Raw genomic sequence first — 25,072 nt, 5'->3', positions numbered from 1 at the left:
TTCATTTTACCTTCGCAGCGCCTGTCTCCCCTCTCTCTCATTTCCCGTGCTCGGGAGACCCGCGTGCTCCGGTTGCCGTTTGGCGGGCAGGGGAGCGGCCGTGGAGGGTGCCGGGGCCCGGCCTCGCTACTCCTGCCGTTTAACCCCCAACTTTCTGAGGTGCGCGGGCCGGGGGCAGTGTGTGTGTGTGTGTTCCAATTAGAGGCGGCGCTGGAGGTAAATGAGAGCCGGCGTAAAGCCATCCCACTTGGAAGCCTCCTGCGAGAAGCCCATTCTGCCATTAACAATGGATTTGTCTTTACGAGGAGGTTAAGTACTTAGCATTATCGGAGCAGCCGTTTTTGCGAGCGCATCCTCGCCCGGCTCCGTGGCGGCAGCAGCAGCAGCGACAGCAGCGCGGAGCCCCAAGCATCTGTGCGCGGAGCCCCCCCTCCGCTCCCGGGGAGAAAGCAGTGTGCAGCGGCCTGACCCGGGGGTCAGTTCCCTCCGGAGCGGGGGTGGTGGTGGTGGTGGTGTAATCCGCAAGGCAAGAGCATGCTCTGAATTTTCCGAGGTTAGCTCGGCGGTGCCTGGCTCACCCGCGGCAGGGGAAGGCGGCGCGGCGCGCAGCCGGGCCGAGCCAGGCCGCGGGAGGAGCGAACTGAAGCCCCAATGTCTTCGCCAGGAGCCGCCAGCCTCCTGCTGCAAAGCTCGGGGACCCGGGGAACAAAAAAGGCACAGAGGCAAACAAGCGCGGGTCTGTTCCTCCCCTCCACGGAGGAAACTGCGTGCACGAAGAAAGAAAGTTTAACTACGCTTAAAAATAAAAGTGGAGCGAGTTTACCCCGAGATAACTTGAAGTCATTAGTTAAAAAAAAAATAAAAACGCATCCCCAACCACCCAGCCACACGCTGTAGGCGCACACATGTGATCCGGAGTTCGCAGCCCGGGAAAAGGGAAGTGTGCGACTTCTGTGATACAAGTGCGGGCCGATGGCATCGCGGTTCCAGACCTGTGGGGACAGACAAAGCCCGGATCAACGCAGCCAGGAAGCCGCGGCTACGGCCACCTCGCCGGGAGACACGCTAGTTCTGCTTTCCTACCGAAAGAAGCAATTTTAATGAGGTTCTCCCTAGGAAAGGGAAAAAAAACCCCAACAAACCAGCAGAGGCCTTTCCTCCAGCTGTGTGCCTGTAACTCACGTGTGTTCAGTCTAATAACTTTTAATGTCTAGCCCTAAAACATCTTTATAAAAAATAGCTTTACAGCATAATAGGCCAGGTGTCCTTCTGCTTGTTATCGGAGATTAAAAAAACCTGTGCGAGCCTTTTCAGATGCGTGGCCCGCCGCGCCGGGATCAAACCCGGACGCTGCCCGGGGCTGTACGCCCCGTCGGCACCGCAGCCTGGCCGCCGCGCTCGGCGGCTCCCTGGGCTCCCCTGCGAGGAAGCCGAGCGGTGCGGCTGGAGTTTCGGGTTTCAGGCGGTGGATATTTCACTTCTGCTTTGAGACGGGCGAGTTTTTTAAGAGAGACGTGGCGAAAACCTAAAGCCTCGTGATGGCAGTTTAATGAAATGCTAACCCTCTGGCCACGACCCGGGTGTGCGCGTGTGTGGGGTGTACACCGTGTCCCCCTCCCCGAGCATCTGGTGACCCCCACGTTTTTTCCAGACGAGGCTTAGATTCTCGATTATAAACTTATGGATTGGGGGGGTGGGATGTCTTTGTTAGGGACAACTTTCGGGATCTCCTGGTCTTCTATCAAGCAGTAGCGGCGGAGAGCAGGCAGGCAGCCCCGGCAGTCCTGCTTTGGCGCTGAACACTCATCGCCCTCCTTGCTGCTTGCGCGCTCTCGGCAGGGAAAGCTTTTGCAGCTCGCAGCGTCTCAGCAGCCTTTTACGCGCAGGGTCCTGAACGTGGCGATTAAAAATCCCCCCCGGGGCGAATTGTCCGTGTTAATCGCCCGGTGTTTGGCTGGCAGTCGCTCCCACACGGCGCGGCGGCGAGAAGGGCTGGATGCGGCGCCGGCGGCGCTGAGGTGGCAAAACTCCCGCTTCCCCGGGAAGGCGCCGGGCGGTGCGGGGGAGCTGCGGAGCCAAGGGCCCGCCTGGCCCTGAGGCCGGGGCCGCCCCGGGAGCCTCCGCGCCGCGGCATCCGCGGGACCAAACCCGGGAATATCGGCGGGGATGGGCGTTATGAACCTGAAATTTACGAGTGGAGCTCGCCGAGCCAAAAGTTGCCTTGCCAAAGTAAATAGATGCAGCGGATAACTATCAACCCGGAGATTAAAGGGCTCCACAACCCGGGCAGAAATCTTAAAGCAGCCGTAGAAATGCCAGAGAGGGAAACGGCGCTTCGGCTGCCATCCCACCCCGGGTTGCCACACCGCTCACACGTAGCAGAAAGCGCGTTAAGGGCTGCCAAAGCCGGATCAGGCGAAAACGCGCTTTAATAAGGTCCCCCCCCGGCCCCCCCGCAATGCAGACGTTGACAAACGAGTGGCTTTTTTTCCATCCCGATTCAGAGCTCGGAGAAGCGGACCGGGGGAAAACGCGTATATCGGCGCGGCTGTGCCGCGGATCACGCGAAGTTGGGGGCGGCGGGTGGGCCTAGAGAGGGGGCCCCGGGGCCGGGGAACCCCTCTGCGGGTGGGAGGCTGCGGGAGAAAGGGTCCGTGCGCGCCATGACCCCTGCAGGGGGTAAGGACGGCTGCAAGCCCTCGGCGGGTCCTGGGCCGGCGGGGATGCCCTTGCGTGACGGGGGGATCCCGGAGCCGGCAGGTCGGGGTGGGGGCGCGGGCTGTACTGCGGGGGGCGTGATCCCGGGCGCCGCGGTGCGGCGGGGCGCGCGGGGGAGAGCGCTGCGAGAGGCCCGGGGGCGTCCGGCGGCGGGGCCGAGGCGAGCGGGGCGGCAGGGGGTGGCAGCGCGGCGCAACCCGCCGCGGAGCCTCGCAGCGGTGTCTGGCAGCGCCGCCGCCGCCGGGGTTTTGACAGCTTGGTGGAGCGGAGTGAGCGGAGCTTTATGGTAATTGCGGATCTCCACTGGCCTTCTGGGTAGCGAGCGAGGGGAGTATCAGCGGGGCGGGGGGGCGGCTTTCCTCACCCCGCCGGCCGGGGAGCGCGGAGTACCCCCGGGGCACCGCAGCTCGGCAGCGACCTGTGCCAGCCGCGGGGAGCGGGCGAGGCGAGGGGCTGGCGAGGGGCGCAAATCAATTAGTCAGGGCAAGGGGGGAGAACGGGTGCGCGGCCGGGCGAGCCCTGCCTGGCTGGTCAGGGAAACGCAGCCAGGGGAGGGGGAAACTTGCAGAGGGAAAAAGCGGTGGCGGCGCTGCTGCTGCTGCTGCCGTTGCCGCTGCTGCTGGCGGCGGCTCCCTCGGTGCAGCGCCTGCCCGGGGGGAGGGGAAGGGAGGGGAGGCGGCGGCTGGAGGAGGAGGAGGAGGAGGAGGAGGAGGGAGAGAGGGAGGGGGGATGCGAGGGGAGCGCAGCGTGCAGCAGACGGAGCCCGGTCTCCCAGCGGCAAGGTGAGGAAGAGCGGCTTTCCCGGCGGACTAAAGAGGGGAGGGGGGGGGGAGAGGAAGAAAAAGAGAGAGGGAGAGAGAGGAGGAGAAGAGGAGGAGGAGAATTAAATCCCCAGCCACACACACACAAAGCCGCGGCGGCCAGGGCACGGGAGACGGCGGCGCGGGCGAGATGTGGGGAGCGCCGCGCTCGCCAGCGCAGGAACTTCGCCCGGAGCAAGCCAGCAACATGGCGCTGCCAAACCAGAGCCGGCAGCCGGAATGAGCATCGCGGGCTGCCGCTCCCGCTGCTGAGCGCAGCCGAGCCGAGAAGCAAAGCCCTTCCCGCGGGCACCTGCCCCGTCGGCGCAGGCGGCGGCCGCGCTCCCGCCCCCCGCAGCTCCCTGCGTTCCCGCACCCCTTCCCTGGCCCGCCCGCGCCGGGGCAAGCCGCGACACACGCACCCACGGAGAGGGGGAGGGGGCTCGGGAAACTTTTCTTGCCTCTCCCCCCCCCACCCCCGACGGGGCTGCCCTTCCTGGGAGAGCAGCAGGGCGAGGCGACGCTGTAAGACCCGCGGCGCGGACCGCGCACGCCGCAGCCCCGCGGCGCGGCAGGAAGGTCAGTGCACCGCTCCGCGAACAGCTCCCGTGAGGAAGCGCCGCCGCCGGGTCCCGCGGTGACGGGGCGGCCGCGAGGCTCCCCTCGCCCCGCCGCGGGGACGGCGCCGCGGCGGCCGAAAGTTACGGCGCGGGGCAGCGGGGCTCGGGCGGGAGTGGTAGGCAGGCGGCGGCGTGGGGGAGAGGGATCTCCCGGTGCGTCTCCGGGGCTGCGGCGGCGGAGGGGAAGTTTGGAAGGCAGTTGGTTGTAAAGATGCCTGTTTGGGGCGGCGTGGTGGGGGTAGTGGGGGGGCGGGCGGCGGTGGGGGGGGCGGGCGGCGGCGGGGGGTTGGCGGCTGCTGGTAGCGCTGTCGGCTCTCCGGTGCGCCTGTGTGTGGGGTGGTGGCGGTGTTCCCGTCGTCTCCTACTTTGCGATCGGGAAGGCACCGGGGCAGCGGCGGTGCGGGGCTCCCGGGGGCCGGGGCGAGCGAGGAAAAACGCTGGCGACCCGCGGAGCGGGGACGGCTCCCGCGCCGGGCGGGACGGGCCCCGCGCTCCCCGTCCAGAGCAGCGGGCGGTGCGGGGGCGGCGGACAGGTGAGCGGCGGGGAGAGCCCGCTGCAGGCTGCCTTCCCCTGGCCGGGAGAGCCCGGGTGCCGCTCCCCCCCTTCCCTCCGCCCCAGCGGGGCGGGCGCCGCCGCGCACGTGGGGCAGGGCGGCCCGGGGCTTTCCCGTGCGCGGAGCTGTGCTGGCGTGAGGTCCGGCGTGACACGGAAGTTTAGTCAGCCCTAAAATGTAGTTTGGAGTTGAGAGACCGACCCGGAGGGAGGCTTGGGACTTGCCATCAAAGGGCCGGCCGGAGGGGGACGGCCAGGCAGGGAGGCAGCGGAGGCTGCTTTGTGAAGCCGGGGCCAAGTGGGGCGGCTCTGCGCAGCATATGAGGCATGCATTTGATGTTCGCGGAGCGAGTCCGGGGGCGAGGGCTGCGGAGCGTTCACGTTCCTCTTTTCTTTCTCGATGTGTGCGTGTGCGTGTGTGTTTTTTTCCCTCCCTCTCTCTCGTTTCCGCGATGTCTGTCGGATCCTGGGTTTGGTGATCGCGGAGGGGGCGAGGAGGAGGCGAAGAGCACCTCCCCTGAGGGGAAAAAAAAAAAAAAAAAGCCCAGACCGTAGTGAGCCGTGTAAAACTGACAAAGTGTGGGTACTGGCTTTAATGGTATCGCTTCGGAGCTCCTCGCAGCATTAATTCCCACTAATGAATCTTTTCCAGAAACTCCGTTCATTGCTTTCATCTACTCTTTGGAGCCTGCAGCTTTTGTATCCGTGTTTGTATTAAAAAAAAAGGGGTGGGGGGGGGGGGGGGGGGAGGGGGAAGCCCAGCCCGCACAACGTAGCCAAGCTCGGATTTTCCAAAGGTTTCTATTAACTTTTTTTCCCCCGCCCCCTCCCCGTGGCCCTACCGCGGGGGGCGGCCGGGGAGAGCCGTGCCCCGCCAGGGTCGCTCGGGAACAAAGCTGGGGGCGAGAGGGGGCGGGCGGTGCGAGGTCTCTGCCCCCGTGGCTGCGTCCGCAACCCCCCGCCGGTGGCTCCGCCGCACCCGGGTCGCCGCCGCCCGCGCTGCCCCCTCCCAGCCCGCGCTGCCCCCGCAGCTTTGTGCGCGCCGCTGCCCGCCGCGCCGCTCCTCGGGGCCACCGCTCTCGCCTACTCTCGTCCCCGAGGCTGGTGCTTGCCTATCTGACTGGAGCCCGGTGCCGTCGCGCTTGCGACACATCGATTCATTTCCTTTCGGTTCTGCTGTCGGAGCCTCTGGGTGGGTTTTTTTTTCCTTCCTTTTTTTTTTTTTTTTCCTTCCCGAGAGGTAGCCAGCGCAGCGCTCACCCTAATTGCTTTTAGGAGGATTAGGAGCAAATTCCACCCCCCCCGCCCCCCCGCCTGGCCGCCTCCCCCTCCCCGGGTTGCCTTCGCGCGCCGGGGTTGCAGTTTATCCCTGGTGCAGTTCTTTGAATTGCTGTCACAAATAGGTGACTCAGAGTTAATTAGGAAGTATGCACCGGATCAATGGGCTGCACAGCTCATTAGTTATTCCCCAGCCTTTTGCAGCGTTGGACCTCCGGCTCCTCACCCCGTATACCTCTTTAATACGCAACCTGGAGGGCTGGCAGGGACCAGGGAGCACTTCGGGTGAGGGGGGCTGGGTGCGAAGAGGGCGTGATGAATACGGACATTGAAGTTTCCAGGTTGGGAGGTTGCGTGTGGATGACCGGCCGGGGTCGCCCCTTGCTCCCCCCGCCCCCCCAGCCCCTCCCGCCGTGGCTATCTAACCTGCCTCCGCGCACGGGCGTGGTGAGCCCTCGCCCGCCCCGAGGTCGGAGGGACGAGTCCGGAATGTTACCAAAAGCAAACAGGCACAAAAAAAAAAAAAAAAAAAGTGTGTGTGTGTGTTTATTGGAGCGTATGCTGAGAGAGCAGACAAAATCTCATTTGTCAGGCATGAAGGTGGGCTGTGTGGAAGGCTATAAATATACCAGGGAGGATGGTACCGCGGTCACTTTTCTGTTCTTCGCCATTTCTAAGGTGAGTGGCGGAGGCTGAGGGACCGGGCAGGGGCTTCTCCTGGTATTGTTTGTCCGTCTGTGATAGATCGGTCTAGACAGCCGCTCAGGCTCCCTGCGAGCTCAGGAACCGGAGCCTGAAAGGGAGAGTGAGGGAGTCGGAGAGGAAAAGGTCACCGCGATATTTTTTCTTCTTTTTTTTTTCCTTTTTTTTTTTTTTTCTATGGTGGCGATGGTTGTTAACCCTTAAAGCCGAGAGGGGATCGAGGCCGGCTGCTCCGGCCTGGAAAGATGCGGGAGCAGCAGCGGCCGCAGGGATGCTGCCGGAGCAGGGGGGGGGCCGGTGCAGCGCGCCTCGGGCCCCCGGCGCTGCCCCGTCCATCTAACAGCTTCGTAAGAGCTGTTTCCCACAACAGGAAAAGAGTTCACCAGGCGAGCGCCAGATTATTTCGTTCCCAGGAGTTTCCTCTCTCTGGAAGCTCCGAGGAGGGCCTGGAGCCGGGGGTCGGGCGGCCACGGGGCCGGGGGAGCCACCGCAGACCCTCGGGCTCGGCGGGGCCCCGGGGGTGGCCCGGCCGGGCGAGCCCCGGCGGCAGGGCGTCCCCGGCGGCTCTCCGCCTCCCCCGGCCCCGCCGTGCCCCCCCCCCCCCGCCGCGGATTGCAGTGGAAGCCCCACCGCGAAGGTTCCCGGCCTTGGGGGGTGTGTGTGTGTGTGTGTGTGTGTGTGTGCAAGTTCCCCGCGGCCGCCTTCAGGCCCCGTCGGCGGCTCCCCGCGCCCTTGGCCGCGGTGCGCTCCCGGCGGGGGCCGCTCCTGTCCCTGCGCGCAGCAGCCGGGCGGACCTGCCTCGGGGCGTCGGGGAGCCCACGGGGGCGCGCACAGCTCCTGGAGCGCGGGGGCTGGCGGCGAGCGGGGTCTGCGCTGGGGCTGGGGCGGGCCGGAGGTGATTTGCAGCCCCTGCGTGCGTGTGAGCTTCCTTTTGTACTGAGACGGCCTCGGTGGATGAGATGTGATCGTGGCGTGCAAGCCTGGGCGGTACAGATTAAAAGCAGTTAAGGCTTTAGAGCGATAGATAAAAGCTGGTTTTGTTGGATTCGCCTGCAGCGCAGACCATTCCCATTCCTCTTTGTCTGAGCCCTGGTTCCGGGCGCTACAGCCTTATTGGAAATGCTCCCGAGCAGTCCGCGTAGCCAGGGCAGCAGGCAGCTCAGCGCTTATTTACACGTCACATCTAAATACATCTCTAATTAGATAGAAGCAACGCCGGAAATGGCAGATTTGTTGCATATCTAATAGAGACCAGTGCAAACAGACTCAGCAGGGTTTCCCTCTCTCCCCCCGCGCCCCCCCCCCCCCCCCCCAGCAAGACCAAGCTGGTAATCTGAGACCAAACAGAAATGACTTCTCCCATTTGAGTGCATTATGAACCACATTGGCCAATGTCTCTATTCTGATATTTAAAGTGATGCTTAGGATGTGTGAACCAAATGCCCAAATATGGACTGGGTCTTGAAACAATACTGGTGCCTTGGCTTTATTCCTGTGCTGGTGGACAATCTGGGCACTGTGTCACACACTTCACCAGAATGTGCCAGGATCTGCAGCATCTTGGGCAGTTCTAAGTCATTGTCCCTTTCCCCTCCTCTTCCCACATCCCATGATAATTCACTTTTTTAAAGGTTGATAAGGAAGCCTGGGTCCCCTTAACAGGGATGCCAGAGGTGAGGTGGCTAAGCTCCAGGGGCTCCTGTACAGTCCACACAAGCAAACTTTGGGGATCTGTGCAGCTGCGAGACTGCGCAAAGTTGTTGACATGCTTTCAGGTCTCTGTGGATAAAATGGACCCAGGCCACCACAGCCCAAAATAATGAGTGCTATGCATACCAAAGTAGTCTTAGCAATCTGCGGCTGTCGTTTAAAAGGTCTCTCAACTTTTGACCGGTGAGTGGCCCCTGCAAAGGTGGGCAAAAGGCCTGCTCCAGCTCAGGTCATAGCTCTAGCAGCCACATTGCCCTCAGAGTAAATGTGGCTCGGAGTAAATTGGTGCTCAGTACAGAGGAGAAGCAGGCTCTGATTTCTGGACATCTTGACAAAGCTGTGGGCTCTTGCTGGGACTCTGCAGCGTAGTTGGGTTGCACAGGTGATACGCGATATGCTATCTTTCCCCTGAACACCGCAATAGATCATGTTTTAGTGCAGGCTTAGAAAGAGCAGCATGAAGCTGAGTTTAATACTTCCTCCTTAGGCTGGTGTTGTTTTAGAAATAATTGATGGCCAGAGTGGGCCTGCTGCCTTCTGTCTTGGTTTTGCAATGATTCGAGTGGCGGAGCTGAGCGGGCTGGCTGGGGGAGCTGGGCTAACCCCTTGTAGCTACGCCAGCCGCTCCGGCTGGCTGCGTGTGCGTGCAGGAGGCAGCGGAGGCCGGGGCTGCAGGCAGGGGGAGTTCCCCTGGCCGTGAGCAGCTCCCGTTAATCCTCCTGTCCTTTCAGGGAACGGGCTTACAGCGGTCCCTGCTCCACAGCAGCCTTTCCCTCCAACCTGACCCCCTCAGGTCCCGAGGCTGTGGTGGGCAGGGGCGTCTCTCCTGGGGGAGTGTATCTTTTGTGGGAGTTTGTCCGGAGCAGGCAGCCAGCGATCCTTTGAATGGCCGAGCAGATGAGGTGGGGATGGAAAGGAGGAGGCCAAGAACGCGCTGCAAATGTGGGTTTAGGAAACTGCTGCTGCTTTCCAGCAGCAAATTCATTTTTCCTTGTTTGCTGGACAGCAGTTCTTGGCCGAGTGGAGATTTTTTTTCCCCTCCTCTTTCCCACTGCTGGAAAAGTTAGCGAGTGAGGACATGCTTCAGTACCTGCCTGCCTGTTTTCCGAAACTGTTGTCTAAATTATTTGGGACTCTCCCTCTGCAGGGAAGCACTCCTTGCGCCCCAAACCTACCTTGTGAGCTGACAGATTTGGTGCCGTGTGATTAGACATGCAAGGAAGTCCACTTGGAGAAGATCCTGACAGCTTGAAATATAATTTGTGATCTGAAAGACAGTTTCCAGTATAATCTCATTATGCACCACAGACTCCCGGTGTTATTTTGTAGAAGGCGGACAATGATCAATTTACATTGACCTAGGGCTGGGCGAGCTTTTAGATGGTAATTGCCATATTGATTTGCATGCAAAAAAAGGACCTGCTAAAATTAAAGACCGGAAGCTAAATTAAACTAAATTTATTGTCTTGGTGCAAACTAAAAGACTTGTTAAAGTCTAAGGTAGACTTGGAAAGCTATGAAATCTAGAGAAAAATGATTCTTATCCTGATGGCTCTGGAAAATGAATCTACATGACGGAGACCGGGGCTGCAAAGACCCCATTGTGAGCAGAGGCACACAAGCCGGGGCTGTTCCGTGTAAGCCCCGACTCTCTAAACAATCGGAGAATAAAATATCTCCTCTGTCCAATGGAAATCTCGGCCTGAATGTTGGGATTGTCGTGCTAAGGAAAACAAAGCTTTATTTGGATAAGACAATTAAAGTGGAAAGCGCAGAATCCACCAGCCACTCTGGGAATGGCTTGTATAAAGAGCTGAGTGTGTTCAATAGAGCACTGGGGAAAGGGGGAGGCTTGGGGCTGCGCTTTGCGGCTGAGCCTACACCGGGAAAGCCTGGCATTGTGCTTCCTCCGCCTCCTCCTCGGCCAGGAGGAGCGAGAGCACTTCCAGCCAAAAGCGCTCTCCTTTCCGCAGCTCCCGCTGACCTCGAAGCAATCTCCCACGGCTGGGAGCTGCACCGGCGCACCTCTGCGGCAGGGTTGTTCCCCATGCACCTCCAGATGGCCCATAGTGGATTGCAGTCTGCCAGCACTGCCAGCTAGCCTGTTCTTTCTCAGAGCATGCTTTGCTTCTTGTTTTCAGCTGGAGTAGCTCTTGCTTTTATCCCAGGTGTTCATTTAATGCTCAGGAATACGTCACCTAGGGGCCTTGTACGTCTTTCAGTATTTGCGTATTACAAAACATTTGGGCCTGTATCCTCAGTTATAAAAGTCCAATCTTCTCCGCCATGGGAGTATTGGAGTAGTGCCTGGTACAGTTGATAGTAGAGAAAAGTATGCCTGTACTTGCACAGGCAGCAGGTCCCATGCCTGGGGCAGCCTGATGGCTGTCCTTGTGCTTGCAAGGAACAGGGGCTGTGGGGCTGCCTGTCCTGCCCCCACTGCTGTGTTTCCCCCCATGCTCCCCGGGAGTGGGGGTGGCTTTGTGGCCTGGGATCTCCTGGAGGTGGTGGGAGAGCTTTGCCAGGCTCATTTAGCCATGGCTTGAGTATGGCATTTGTGCATGGCTGCAGGTAGAGACAGCAAAGTGAAATCAAAGCTGGAGGGGCGTATTCTCATCTCTCCTTGAAATTCACAGGGAACTTGCTAATGGCAGAAGAAGGGATGGGCTGAGCTCTTCTTTCTAGGTGTAAATTCCCTCCCTAGGCCAAACTTTCTCCATGCAAAAGCTCTTGGCTATGGAGAGATCCTACAGGGATCCCTGATCCCTGGGCAATCCCTTCTGCTCCCACGCCTCGGCATGCTGGGTTGTGCTCTAAGCCTCTCTGGCTTGCCCATAGCAGTAGGAGGCTGAGCTGGTTGTTGGGGGAAACCCTTCCCTACAGGCTGCAGTCCTCCTGGCTCACCTTGCTCTGGCCTGGTTGTGCTCCCCGTGCAGTGTTTTCCTTTCCTCCCGTTTCAGTAGTCAAGCACAAAGTGTATTAGCAAAGCCCCGTGCAGAATTAAGCAGCCCGGTGTGAAGTTATGCTGAGCTCCGCCTGGAGGACTCGCCTGCCTTCCCCCCCCCGCAGACCTCCCATGCTGTGCCATGCTTTGCCCTGCCAGGGCAGCCCAGGGCCAGCGGGCAGGGGTGGATGCTTCCTGGGGTCTGCACACCACAGTAGGCGAGGAAAGAAATAGCTCTGGCTAAAGTTGTGAGCAGCAGGGGAAGCCGGAACAATACTTGCAGGCAGGAAGTGATCTCCCAGGGTAAACGTTTTAATGGAAGTGTAACCTGGCATTGCACAAAAACCCAACCTAGGGCGGCTGCTGCCAGCTGGGGAGGATGCAGGGCTCAGGGAGATGCGTGGGAGGCTGTGCCGTGCAGTGCTGCGCCAGGGGCGCCCACAGCGGAGCCATGCGTGCAGAGCTGGGGGCGGCTGCAGCGCAGCCTGCCCTGAGCAGGTGGCTGAAGGTTGTCTTATTTTAGCTACAGAAATATCTCTCTAGATCCATTACTGCAAGATCTCGTTTGCAATAAACTGTATTGGCTCTTGTCTTTATACAAATTGCTGGTATGAAAGAAACCCCAGCCTATATATGCATGGAGGCAAGCATGAGCTAGTGAGATCAGGTTTCCTACTGAGCTCCCGGAGGAGAAGTCAGCATTTGATTGAAGCTACACTTGGTTCTTGGTTCCCAGGGGACAGCAGCCCTGAAACACGAGAGCCCTCCCTCCTTTTTTCCCCCCTTCTCTCTCTTCTTCCTCCTAAAAGCCTTTGTGCTGAAAGAGCCTCAGTAGGCACGAATCGCTGGTCTCTCACAAGAGTGTGTTGCAGCCTTTGCTGACATTGTTGTGTTAACGGTGGTTTTTACCAGGCCAGCAGATTTCTAGCTACGTATAAGGCAATGAATAGTCGATGATACTGACCTGTGAGTACATACTGGAATCATTTGTCGGCGAATCCGACTTGGAAGTCGATTGGAGCCGTATCATGGTGTGAAGCACCTTACCTGCCTGGGGAGCACTGCCCGTTGGCAGGAGGCAGGCCAAGATGTGCTTCCAATAAAATCAACTGTTTCCCCTTGCTGGTGCCGACTCCCAGACTGCATCTAAGCACCTAGAAAGTGCGCTTCCAGCTCCCGTGGCCTCCTCAAGGGTTCGTTTGTACACAGATCTTGGAGGAAGTTGCTGTGTTGCGCCTTTCCCTTGGAGGTGCATGATTTGGGTGGTGCTAGGCATTATTTGGGTAATGCTGGGCAAGGAAAGGTTTCCTCGAGTTGATTTATTTTTCCCTTGCTTCTGTTCAGTAAATTCCACATCTCTTAAGTTTGCCGCTGAAACAAAAATAATTAAGGGCAGGGAAGGGGGTTCGGGGATTTACACCCAAATTCCAGCTGTGCCCAACAAAAGGCCGGCTGAGGGTGTGCAGTACACTCCTTTGCTGCCAGCTGGTTGTACAGCGAGTGAAGTCGGACTCGTGTTTTAGGTTATTGGGGTTTTTCTTCCTTTTTCTTTCCTTACGGGGGGAAAGGGCTGAAGGCTGGAAACGCGTCCCTGCCGGCCGGCTGCTCGCGGGCTGCCAGCGGCGGGGTCAGCGGCCGGGGCAAGGCCAGCCGCGGCGAGGGGCCCCTCGGCAGGAGGTTCGCTGCGATAAGAGGTCGGGCGCCGGTGCCGCCGGCCCGGCGGGGCGCGGGGCAGGGGGGCGGGGGGCCCGGGCTGCTCGGGGCCGCGCCGCGGGGGCGAGCTCGCCGTGTGCTGCGGAGCGCTGCGGCGCTGCGAGCGCGGCCCCCCCGCTGCTGCGGGGCTCCCCCCTCGCCCTTGCCAAAAGCCAAACCGAGAGCGGAGCTCAACTTCTGATAAGGCTTTTCGTCGAGCGGGAGTGCTGGCTGGAAGCCCCTCTCCGCTGTGGGGCGTAGAGCCCGGGACCCCGCCAGCATCGGGCTGGCGGAGCAACACCCCCGGCCCGGCCCGGCGGAGCCCCCCAGAGCAGCGCGGCTCGGCCTGACCAACCGCCGGGAGCATGCACGTTTCTGGGCGGGGGGGCGGGGGAGGTGGGTAGAGGGTGTTCCTTGTTTCGAGTAAACCAGCTGCAGTAGTTGATGGTAGAGCAATGAAGGCAGACACAATGCTGCTGTTGTTGGTTTGATCTCTAACTGGGGATTGTTAGTCTGGATTTAACTCTGTTCGGGGGGTGGGGTGGGGGGGTGGCGAAGGCTGTTTACAGCCAGTGCAAATAATGTGACAGCTGTTGGAGCGCGAAGAGCCTGCGCCTTGCCGGCACTCGCACACAAAAGCTCTCGCTGCGGCCGGAGCAGCCCCGGGGCCGCCCCGCCGCTCCCGGAGGCACCGCCCGCCGCTGCGGGGCTCGACGGGCACCCCGGGCGGCAGCAGGGCGCCGAGCCTTGCTCCCCTGCCGCCGGCGTCGCTAAAGCAAACGCCGCTGGGCGGGGAGAAGCCGCTCCCCCACTTCTCCACCCCCTTCCCCCCCCCCCCTTCCCCCCCCAGCCTCTTGATTTACAGCGCAGGGAGGCTACGGGGAGAGCGGGCGGCTCCGCGCCCGACCCCGGCAGGCTTCGGCGTTGGGAAATTTCGGCGCTGGGAAATTCTCCCGGCGGCGGCCCCGGCGACTTGAGGGAGCGGCGGGCGAGGAGTCCCGGCAGCCCTGCGGGAGGAGAGGGCAGCCCCGGTCCGAGCCGCTGCGGACCTCGGGCAGGGCACGGTGCGGCGGCTGGCAGCGCGGGTTTGCCTCCCGAGCACGTGTTGGCAGCGGAGAAGTTGCTGCCTCTGGAGCGGGCAGCCCCTGATAGATAACCTGGACGTGCAGGGACCCCTTGAATAGGTCCTTGGTGAAAATCTCCTCCTGCATAAATAGCCCGAGTAGCTATTCTCTCCTCAAAGCTTCTGCATCTAAGCTCCTTGGTTTGCCTTTTAAGCATAGAATATAAAATGCTGCCTGTTCTTGAAGTTTGCTCTGGTACCCAAAGTGATCTCCCAGCCTTTTCAGAAGAGCCTCTGGAAAGTCGAGGGAACTTGGAGAACTGGGTTCCGGCCTATATTTGTACCTGACATAGTTTTGCTACCTACAAGAATCACTTTTATATAGTAAGTGACCTCCACATACTATTGTCTTTTTGACGAGGCGGCTCTGGGGTGGAAAGCAGGTAGGAGGGAGAGATGCTTATTTCCTCCCCCACACCCTTGTCATTTTGGTCGATGGGTTGGCTTTATCTGTTTCTCTCCAGTCTATTCTTTTTCTCTTTTGGCCTTGACGGTCCCCTTGGTCCTTTATGGATTACGCTGTGCTATTAGTGGCAAAAGTGCACCAGTAGTCATTCAACAATTTTAGCATCAATTCCTATAAACTGGTGTTTTATATGACGTGCCATTTTCCTGCAAGAATACTGCTTGCGAAACTAGTTTCGCCTTGGAGCAAAGGCGGAAAGATAAACAAGCCCGCATAGCCAAAACACTGGCAATCTCAGCCTCCTTCCAAATCTTTTAAAGTCACGGAGTAATATTTTCAGGATTATGCTGCTGCCTCTGAGGAGGGAATGTCGCTGGCGTTAAAAAAATAAAAAAAAGCGCTAATGCAAATTAGAGAAAAATAATTTTCTTTCAGCGATATGCAATGTATTAGTCACTTGTTATCATGCTTAGAGGCAGACCTCATTTGCGCGTCTGCCAACTCGTTCACATCTGCTCAGAGCTGTTCAGGGCATTTTAACCTTGGCGGTGTCGTGTCGTAGTCCCACGGATCAAGAACGAGTAATTAAAGCTCTAAGCAGCAGCAAAAAATTCATAGCCGCCCATCTGCATCGCAGTTGATTCGCTGCTTTGTTTCCGTGCGGAGCGCCGGGATGGGAAGGCAGGGCCGGCGGGGGCCTCCGCGCTGCCCTCTCCGGCGGGGCATCGCCGCCACCGGCAACTTTATTTCCTTTTTCTTTCTCTTTCCTTTCCCTTCTTTTTCTTTTTTCCTTTTTAAATTCTTGACGGAAGAAAACCGACCGTTGTTGTTGCGTTTCCTTTCCCCCCGCAGTGTTTTCCGCACGCCGAGACGGGCGGTGCGCAGCGCAGGCTGTGTCCGCCCTGGACGTGCGTTTCTTCTAAAGGTCTGGGGAAGGTGATGCGAGGCTGGGGTACTGGCTTGTGGAGATGTTTGTCGAGGTGCTTGTAATAATGCTTTCGTAACCGAGGGCTCGCCAGCGCTTTCCAGAAGTGCTCGGGAAAGCGTTTCCCGTCAAGGAGAAACGTTAGTGCTTTAAGCCCAACATAAACTTTAGGGCGAGGCTAATTTTTATGCATTGTTTAGCAGAAACCGAGCTGTTTATTTGTTTGTTGTTGGGAGGAGGAGGGGGGGAAAAAACCAAACCCGGGGAGAAATCAGCCCCAACTTCCCAGGCACTTTTTCTTGCATGAGGCCGCCGACGGTCCCCGTGCACCGGGGGCCGGCCCCTGCGCGGCCGTGCAGACAAAGCCCTGCGGGGAGCGGGAGGCTTTCAGGCCGGCCGCGCTAGGTAAAACGAGAGATGGAGGCACCTAAGTTTAATATTTCGCTGTTGTGCGCCGGCCATTTGCTGCATGAGGCACGGAGACGCCGTCCCCGCACGGGGCGGGGGGGGGGGAGCGGGTGCGGGGAGCGGCTCCCCATCTATCAGCCCCTCGAAGCTGTTGCTCCGTAAATGAGGGAACCACAGGCCCTGTCAGCCGCAATTACGCAAAATGAAGTCGTCCGTGATCAATATCTCCCAACGTCCCCGACGGATGTGTGGGGGGGGCCGCCCCCGCCCGGCGTGCCGCGGCGGCTCCGCGCCGGGGAGCGGTGCGCCGGGGTGGCCGGAGGGAAACCAAGGGCGTACGTCCCATTAATCACCCCACCCCCCGGGGGTGCGGCGGGCGCAGGGGGAAGGAAACGGGGGCCGTGCTCCGGTATTTCTGCAAGGATAACGCTGCGGAAGTGAGCGCAGGCTTTCGCCCAACTCTCGCAGGAGCGCAGGGACTTATGTATTCAATGTGTGTGTGGGGTGTCTCCCCCCTAGTCCCCTAAGTCTCCCGAGCTATCAGAGGGGGAGGGAGCACGGCAGGGCTCGGCGGAGCCCGGTGAATGGCGAGCCCGTGGCGCTGTGCTCGCCCAGCCTCCCGCGGCCGAACAATGGGGGACGGGCGGGGGGAAGGGGCTGGCTTGGTGGTATTTTTCTGTTTTTTTTTTTTTTTTCCCTTTCTCCACCCCCCCCCCCCCCCCCGCTTTCTTTCTATCCCCCTCCTGAAAAGCAAAAGCCATACGGAATAAAGGCAACAATGAAGTGCTCCCGGGATGCCGAGTGCGAGGCGGGTTAATGGGGTGGGGGCGCGCAGGCCTGCGCTCTCCCTTCTCCGCGCCGGGAATGCGGCCTTAAATTACCTGAAATGCACATTTCTGCCCGGCCCGCGGTGCGTGGGTGTGCGTGCGTGCGTGTGTGTGTGTGTCCCTCTCCCGCTGCTGCCGCTGCTCCTCCTTCGCAGCCCGGGCTCGGCTGCTGCCTGTTGTCTCTGGCAGCAGCAGCGGAAACCTCGCTCCTGTGCGTGTGTGTGCGAGTGTGTGTGTGGGTGAGTGTGTGTGTGTCTCTAAAATGGCGCGGATGGCCTAGGGAGGGAGATGCCGCGGCGGGTGGGCGAGGGAGGGAGGCCGGGCTCTCGCCGGGGGGCCCAGTCTACGCGGGGGCCCGGGGGTTTCAGCGGCAGAGCCGGTTTGCGGCTCCTTGCTCTACCGCCTCCTGCAGCCGCGTTCACGACACGGCGGAGCGGCGGCAGGCTGGACCGCCGGGCTGCCCGGTGCGGCGTGCAGGGGAGGAAACCCCCGCCCCCGGCCAAGAGAGCAGCCTGCTCGCCGCGGCGTGCGCGGGGGGGACACGGAGGCATCGGCCGGGCGGGGGGGCGGGCGGCGGTGCGGGGCGGCCGGTGCTGCGGACGGGGTCGGTGTTTCCCGCGAATCTCCGGGAAATCCTTCATGCGGCGATACCTCAAGTTGGGTACCAGTCGCCTCGCCTCCCCACGGCGTGTGTGTGTGTGTGTGTGTGTGAGCCTTTGCAGCCTCTGTCGCACCCCTTCGATGCGTTTTAAGGGGGATGGGGGGTGGGTGGAGGGTGGAATGGGAGCGAGAGCCCCCGCCCTGCAGATGCTCCGAAACCTTCAGGTGTGGGCATCGCTGGTTGCCGGGGCAGCCTGCCCCCCCCCCCCCCCCCCGGCCGCCCTGAGGAGGCTGTGTCGGGGCCCCCGGGACTTCCCACGGGGCTCCGCGGCAGGCAGTGCCGTGTGGGCTCCGGGGAAGGCGGCCAGGGTTATTTGAAGGATCGCCAGCCATTTTAACTTTCCCTTATTGGCCTCCTCCCCCGCCCCCTTCCCCAGTTCCTAGGCTTATCATTAATTGAAAACTTTTTTTTTTTTTTATCCCTTTTTGGCTGCCGCCGGCGCTGAGAGCGATGCAATGATTCGCCTCGCAGCATATGGGAAAGGGGCAAAGCTCCGCTGCCGCTACGGCGCAGCGACTGTTTGTGCAGGGTCCAAGGCGTGACAGGCGGCACGGGGGGGGGGGCGGGAGCGGGGGCCGGGGGCCGGGGTCGCTTCCACCTCGGGCCGCCTGTGCCGGGGGGCCGCCCCAGCCGGAGCCCCGCTGCGGGCGGAGGGGGGTTCTCCGCCCGGCTCCGGGCGCAGCGCGGCGGCCAGCCCGGGGCGGCGGTGCCCGGCGGCCGGGAGGATGGATGCCCCGCCGGCGCTGGTGCTGGCTTGGCGGTCCTGGCTGCCCTCGGTCAGCTTTGCCGCGCCGTGTTTACACGGCACAAAGTCCCGGTCGCCGTTTGGCACGTGACGGGGGTGGGAGCCGCGGAATGGGGGGGACGACGGGGGACGGGACGACGACGACGGGGGTGGCTGCGGCAGGAGCCTTAAAATAGGCGCCGACCCCCTTGCGCTGCCTGCGCGCTGCCTAAACCGAAACGCACTACTGCCGTGCATGACTCAATATGTATTTTAAATCGGTTTAGCGATCTCGCTGGCGCATTGTGCTTAGCTTTATGGTTAAATGAAATGCCACACGTCCCGGGTAAAGGTCAAACTTCTTCTCTAATCCGCGGATCCGTGCGGCGGCTACTTAGTCTGCAGCTTCCTCCTCTGGTTTACAAAACGTGTCACTAGCGGTGATGCCGTGTGGAGATTGCAAAAAATAACTCATGGTGTTGTGTTTTTTGGTTTTTTTGTTTTGCTTTTAAAAAGCGCAGCCAACCCTGTTCTTCAAACACTTGTCTAATATTAGATCGCTGGCTGCTGCCAGAGCTTTATATGGTGCATTGTAAATGGTGCAGCAGTAGTGTCTTTAAGGTCTCCTTTCTATCCGTGGCACAGGTCGTTGTTTTTTATAAGTCGTAAATATGTAAGTCGGAGGTATATGATAAACGAGGTACCCAAACACATTCATAAGCAGCTGCCCGTATTTAAGCTTATAAATACCGTATGAGCGCTGCCCTTTAAATCAAGCGCTAGATGAACGCTTTGAGGGCTAATCGAAGTAGATCGCTACGAGTCCTCGATTGCTTCTCACTCCTCTCGCAGGGATTTTCACAAATCTAGAAATGATCCTTTCAGTGGCCTGGAACCGGGCGGCGACGGGGGGTGGGTAGGTGGGTGGGTGATGGAGGTGGCAGGGGGGGCATCAGAGGCGGGTAATTTATTGCATCGTTTTTTTGCCGAAAGGCCGGGTTGTTGCCGAAGCGCCTGCCTCCGCTTCGGTGCCACCGGCGCTCGCAGATTTTTATTTTTTTTTTTTTTTTTTTTTTTTTTTTTTTACCCCGCGCAGCCCTCCCCGCCGGCTGCCGTTGCGCGCTGCTGCTGCTGGCGCTGTGGCTTGTGTGCAGTGGAAACTGGCGGGCTGCCAGGCGGAGCTCGGAGGTGGAAAAGAGTAAAGGCGCCAAAAGGGAACTCGTGCGCCGCTGCAATTCTCCTCCCGCCCCGCTTCCTGGCTCGCTGCAGCCGCCGGCCCCGCCGGGCTTCCTCCACACCCCCCCCCCCCCCCCGCCCCCCTCCCACAGAGACTTTCACCTCGCACACCCGCCGCCGGGCACCCTGGGGCCGGGGGGTTGGGGGTGCGAGAGAAGGGTGCCCCCGGCCCGGCCAGCGCTGCCTTCCCCTCCTCTTTCCCCCGGAGGCACGGAGAAACGGCGTCTTCTCCTCCCCCCCCCCCCCCCCGGGCATCGGGTTTTTCTCGTTTCCACGCCAGGAGCGTGTTAACAAAACTTTGCTGCTGCTGGCGTCAATGGCTGCCAAAAGTCTGTTGACGTTGCGAGGGAGACCCAAACGTTTCCCTTTTTAATCAGCTGCCCGAGCGGCGCGGTGTGTGTCTCTGCCTGCCTCTGCGGCGCGGCGCGGGCAGAGCGGGGCGGTGGGTGTTCCCGGCACGGCGCGGCGCGGCGCGGCGCGGCGCGGCACGGCACGGCGGGAGGCAGGTTAGTGCTTGCAGGCGCTTTTCACAACTGGTTTCACACGGCGGCATCGCTGCGGAGCCGCGTGTGCGTTGCACGTCTCCCCCTCCGTGCATCACCGTCTATATTTAGCCGCAAATGGCTTTATCGGCCAGACACCTCCCGGAGGAAATGCCGTGCGCTCTCCGGCGGCCGAGCCCCGCTCCGCGTAGAGCAGCGGGGGCGGCGGGGGGGCTGCGGCGCCCTGGGGCGCGCTGACAACGGTTGGGGGGGCTCGTGGTGGCTCGGCGGGTGACGGGCGGGGAGGAGGAGCAAGAAGGAGGGAGACGTGTCCTCGTTTTCCTCCGTGAGCTCAGCCCGTCGTCGGGGTTGCACAACGGGGCCGGCTGCGTCCGCCCCCGCGGAAGCTGGGTATAAATAGGAGCGGTGCCCTCTCACACCCTGGGTTCCCCCCGGCAGTGCCGAGGGCTTGCGGAGCTGCCGGCGTTTGGCCGAGCCGCAGGAGTCCCCTGCGAGCCGCCGGCTCCGACGGGTGGTCGCTTGCCGGGAGAGGGGAGGAGGAGGACGAGGACGGAAGGGGCATGCGAAGAGTTAAAAAGTCTGCTGCTGCAATGAAATTATGGCTGGCAGTGGCGCCGCTGCTCGTTCAGCAGACCTCCACTTTCAAACAGTTCACAAGAAGTTCATCAGGGCGGTGATTACAGCTGCACACACGCGCGCACCCGGGGCAGTAGGTGCCGAGGGGCAGCTTTGGGGAAGGGGCTGGCAGCCGTGGGGGCGTGGGCTCTGACCCACCCGGACGGCCGCTGGGACGTCCTACCGTGTCCTGTGCCCTGGCGGGCTTTGCCCTGCCTCTGGTAGTGGCGGCGGTGGCGGGACGTGGGGCCTTCGGATTACCCGGTGTAGCTGTGGCTGCCGCAGGGGAAGCTCTTGGGGGCCCCCCGTGCAACTTCAGCGTTTCGCTATCTGCCCATGTCAGGGGATTGACGGCTCTAATTCAGGCGCTGCGCCTTATCTTAATGATACACTTCCACCGGGAAGCCGGGCGGGCGCAGGCCGCCCCTTGGAGGAGCAGCGTGGGTCGGCCACGTGCACCCCCGAGGGAAGGGGCATGGGGAGCGGGGCCGTGTGCCGCCAGGGCCTGTCTCCTCCAAGCCGGTGCCCGTCCCTCCGTGATGAGGCAGCGCACAGGGTGGCTACTAACCTTACGTAAAACCCTAAATCACTCTCTCCATGCTGCTGCTGCCTCTATTGAAAACATTACGAGCGGCGCATCTGGAAACCAGTAAATCTGTCCAGAAACCGTCTTTCCAGTGAAATAACTCCTTTTGAATGATAGCGCGGTATCTAATCTCGGCGGATTTTTGTTTTCTTGCAGCGATTTTTGCGGACTTCATTAGGGAAAGCTAACTGTTCTGGAGGGAGGAGGGTCAACATGCCGTTTCATTAATATACATTTGTTCCAGACGTGGAGTTTTGCACAAAAGGCCTCTCTGAGGGGTGAAAAAAGTGTTGGGGAACAAGGCTTTCCTGCCATTTCAGTTCTTAAACCTCTCTGAACGTGTGTGAAGTATTGTGTTAAAGGCCCAGTCTGGGCTTCTTCCCCATTAAATGCCAAAGTGATCATTTGCATATTTTGTATCCTGACAAAGGAAATGAGTTTGCTGGGGAAGCATGGATGCTTTGGGAGACGTTAGGCATTAAACTCCCAGTGGTCAGTCGCCCGTTACTGGCTGGTGTGTGTAAAAGGAGTATCATGCCTCCCGCTTAAAGGCTTCTATTTTTGTGAGAGAGGAAGAGCTGAGGGATATCCTGTGCATTAAAGGCTCCCCCTACTTATTAACCCAGCATTTAGCAGCAGGATGCAGGCTGAAGCTCAGTCAAAAGAAACGACTCAACCTCCGAAGAGCAATTAAAATCTTGCACTGGAATAAATCATGCGCCGCGATAATCCTGTTAATAAAACGCAGCTTGTCCTGACACTTCGTTCATGCAGCAAACTAGAATTTAACGTGAGCGGAGGTGGCGTTAGGCAAGGTAGAGGGGAGGAAAAGCCTTTTCCTCTCCGCTGCTGGACGCGAAAATGCGGTTACCTTTCACCTGCCTCTCCGGCTGCACACGGCGCCGATCCTCTTGGACTGCTAATACTTCTCCAGCGAGCCCGCTAATGATTTCTTTCCCTGGAGTGAGCAGGCATCATTGAATTACTGAAAGCACTCGCAGCAGCAGCAGCAGCAGCAGCTCCGATGCAGAAGCCACCAGGGCTTCGAGCTTAATCAAATCAAGGGGTGGGGAGCTCGCCAACCCACTTACTATATTTAACCCCTTTCTCTAAGTTAGTCATGTGCAGATGCTAAAGGGGAGGTTTTTATTTAGATCCCTTCTGTAGCAGCGTCTCTTCAGTTTAAAGTCCTCGAGTGAAAGCTTTATCAGCAGCATAGCTAGTACACACGGTATGTGGCTGTTCTTGAGATGCACTCCTGCTCCTGTGTGTTCCTAATGCAGGGTTTTTGTGAGTGCCTGTGGGTAGTTTTCAGTGTTCCCCCAAGCCATGGGGTCTCTCCTTGGTTCAGCCTAGGTGAGATGAAGGTTTGGGGACTTGGCTGGCTGAGTCATTTCTTGCAGAAATGATACGCAGTGAAGAAACTTTTATTTGTTGATAGCCTGGAATGATTCTTAATTTTCTGGATGCGCGCTGGGGAAAAGATTCATCTCCTCTGACCTATAAATGCCCTCAATTTGCTCCTTTATTGCAGGGTATCTCCCTTAGCGGTTAACGTAGGCAGCTCACTCCCCGCACCAATCCTGCATTCATTATTAATTACCCGGAGGGAGGCTGGCTGCGCCGCCGTGGTGTTTGCACTTCCTCCTAGACAAATCTGCTCAACTTTTTTTTTTTCCTTTTTCTTTTTTAATAGAATATAAAACTGTGAAGAAAAGTGACGATTTTTAAGAAGACGTCATGCTTTCTGCAACTCCCCTGTATGGCAACGTTCATAGCTGGATGAGCAATGAAAGGGTCCGCATGTGTGGAATTAATGAAGACAGGTAAATATTTAAGCTTCTGGCAAGTTAAACCACACTGTGATTCTGCAGCGTGAGGTCTTGAAGTTTGCTCGCTTCCCTAGTACGGGAGCAGATAGCTGCCGCCTTGCATCGAGATCAGCCCAGCTTGGAGGGAGGGCTGGGCAGGGGGATGGGGGAGAGCAAGAAACGAGATGTGCCTGAGAGTGGTGGAGCAGCCGCTGATTTACTATTTAACAGGCAACCTGGGTCAGTGAAGTGGGGATGCCCTTTAAAGAGATTACTCCCCAAAGCAGCCTTTAAATGCGCTTTTACAATTAATTTATTATTTCCTATTTGTGAAGGGGAATTAAACCAAATAGTGCACTTGTTCTTGTGGTGACTCTCTGAGGCAGAGAGGCTCCTGCCTGCAACTTGGTGTTCCCTTTCATCGGACCAACAGCTTGTCCTGTGAAATAGGAACAGTGGCCTTTCTGTCTCCTACAAGTTAATTTCTTTTCCTTCCCACGTTTTTTTCCTGCTGAATATCATTCATTTGATGATTAAAATTACAGTCCTTAATAATTCTCGATGGGGTGGCGCAGGCACTGGCTGGTGTTCTCTTCCCTTAAACCGCAGCTTTTTTAAAAAGCAAGACGACACTGAACAGAAGCTGCAGGTACGCCTGCAGTCCTCTGGGCCAATTTTGTGTGGTTTTAGTGTTTTTCTGTCTTCTCTTTGAGCCTGTGTTCTCCCTGTTGTGTGAAAAGCCTCTGAGAAGCTGCGGAAAGTTTTTGGTCTTTGCAGGGAACGTTATTTGCAAACATAAGCTGAAGGAAAATGGCCAAATGTCTCACTTCACTTTTGCACTCTCCCTCCCCACTTTCCTCTCAGTTATTTAGGGATAATAATTTTACGTGCTACTTGCAGGAAAGGTGAATATGTTAAAAAAAATACATTAAAATCACATTTCTGCTTTAAAGTGATTATGTGCCTTTAAACACTTTGATTGAAAGGAGTTCTTTTGGGTAATGCTGAAACTTTCCTTCTGCTGCATGTCAGTGAGTTTTATCCCTGGGATTTGAAATTTGGCACTAAGGTATATTCTTTATCGGTGCTTTTTGTGATAACAAGTCCCAGTGCTGCAACACTGGTACAGCACAGATGTACAGCTCCCTCTTTAGCATGGAACAGCTGACGTTTGTATGATATTAGCGTGTGTGTTTTAAGTTTATCCTCAGCAGCGTTTATGGATTGTACATGAGCAGGGTATGGTTAAAATGGGATATTCTCTCCTTGGAAAAAGAAAACGGCAAGGGGTAAAAGAGAAGACCTTGACAAAAATCACTTGTGTGGGAAGAGGCTGCTCTAAGATTTGCTTGGTGTGTTTTTGGTGTCAAAACCTTTTATGCTTATTTTCAAATGGTCCTTGCTTTCTAAAGTAGTTGCTATATATGGGTACGCAGAAGGGTAAATATGCTATCATATGGGACTTCTCTAGGGGAATCAAAATATTGAGGAGGTACAATCTTGTACTGATCTGAGATATGCAGGATGTTTTCAAATAGTAAGCTTCTGTTTTTTCATAGGAAAATTCCCGTTAATGATGGTGATGCACCGAAAAGCAGACTGGAGTTGAGGGAAGAAAATCACCTGAATCACAGTGTGGTAAGAAGTTAATAGCTTCATGCTGTAGCTGAAACCGTGCCTGTCCTCTCCACCCTGACTCCTACCCCTGGGTCTTATTACATGATCCATTTGGAGAAATGATTAAAACACTTTTTGTTGCAGCTGTAGCTGGGCTTGGGCACATGCGAGTAGTTGCTGTGAAACAGTGAAATGGGGCTTTGTTTTATTTATCTTGTTAATCTTGTATAATCTTGTTGCTGACTTTGTGGTGTGTGTTTTTTATGATGTCATATTCTTTCTTTTGCTCTGTTATGAATGATGTCACACAGCATAACAGCATGTGTAGCAAAAAAAGTTCATGTGAGCGTTAAGTACATCAATGTTTCAGCAAAGTTGGTGGTTTTCTCCTTCTTTGAGCATATGCGGGGAGCAGCAAGCGGGGAAGAAGTTCGTCGGCAGACCTTTCTTCGTGCTGCGTCCTCGGACGCTTTGCCCCATGAATCATTTAACAATGGCGAGCCCTGGAGCAGAGCTGCAGCGGAGGGCGAGGTCTTAGAGGAAGAGGAGGAGAGGCTTTCCATCCTTCTCTTCCCGCTCTCCATGCCACAGCCCACATCTTCTTTGTCTGGCA

The 25,072-nt window shown here is 58.3% G+C and overlaps 1 protein-coding gene across 8 annotated transcripts in view; it reads left to right on the top strand.

Annotated features, from left to right (window-relative positions):
• The window catches only part of BCOR (BCL6 corepressor), an 83,286-nt gene that overhangs the window by 20,566 nt on the left and 37,648 nt on the right, over positions 1–25,072 (top strand). For 6 of the 8 annotated variants that reach the window (XM_055801910.1, XM_055801907.1, XM_055801905.1 and 3 more), the window contains exons 1-3: positions 3,422–3,500; positions 22,728–22,857; positions 24,402–24,480. In XM_055801910.1, coding sequence (XP_055657885.1) covers positions 22,772–22,857; positions 24,402–24,480 — 165 coding nt within the window. In that variant the 5' untranslated portion in view covers positions 3,422–3,500; positions 22,728–22,771. Of the gene's footprint in view, positions 1–3,421; positions 3,501–3,542; positions 4,098–22,727; positions 22,858–24,401; positions 24,481–25,072 lie in introns of those variants that run through there. The other 2 variants (XM_055801904.1, XM_055801903.1) reach the window with 2 other exon arrangements.

The sequence above is a fragment of the Falco peregrinus genome, chromosome 4 (genome assembly GCF_023634155.1).
Source record: "Falco peregrinus isolate bFalPer1 chromosome 4, bFalPer1.pri, whole genome shotgun sequence".
NCBI lineage: Eukaryota > Metazoa > Chordata > Aves > Falconiformes > Falconidae > Falco > Falco peregrinus.
This window is presented reverse-complemented; position numbering and strand designations above follow the sequence as displayed.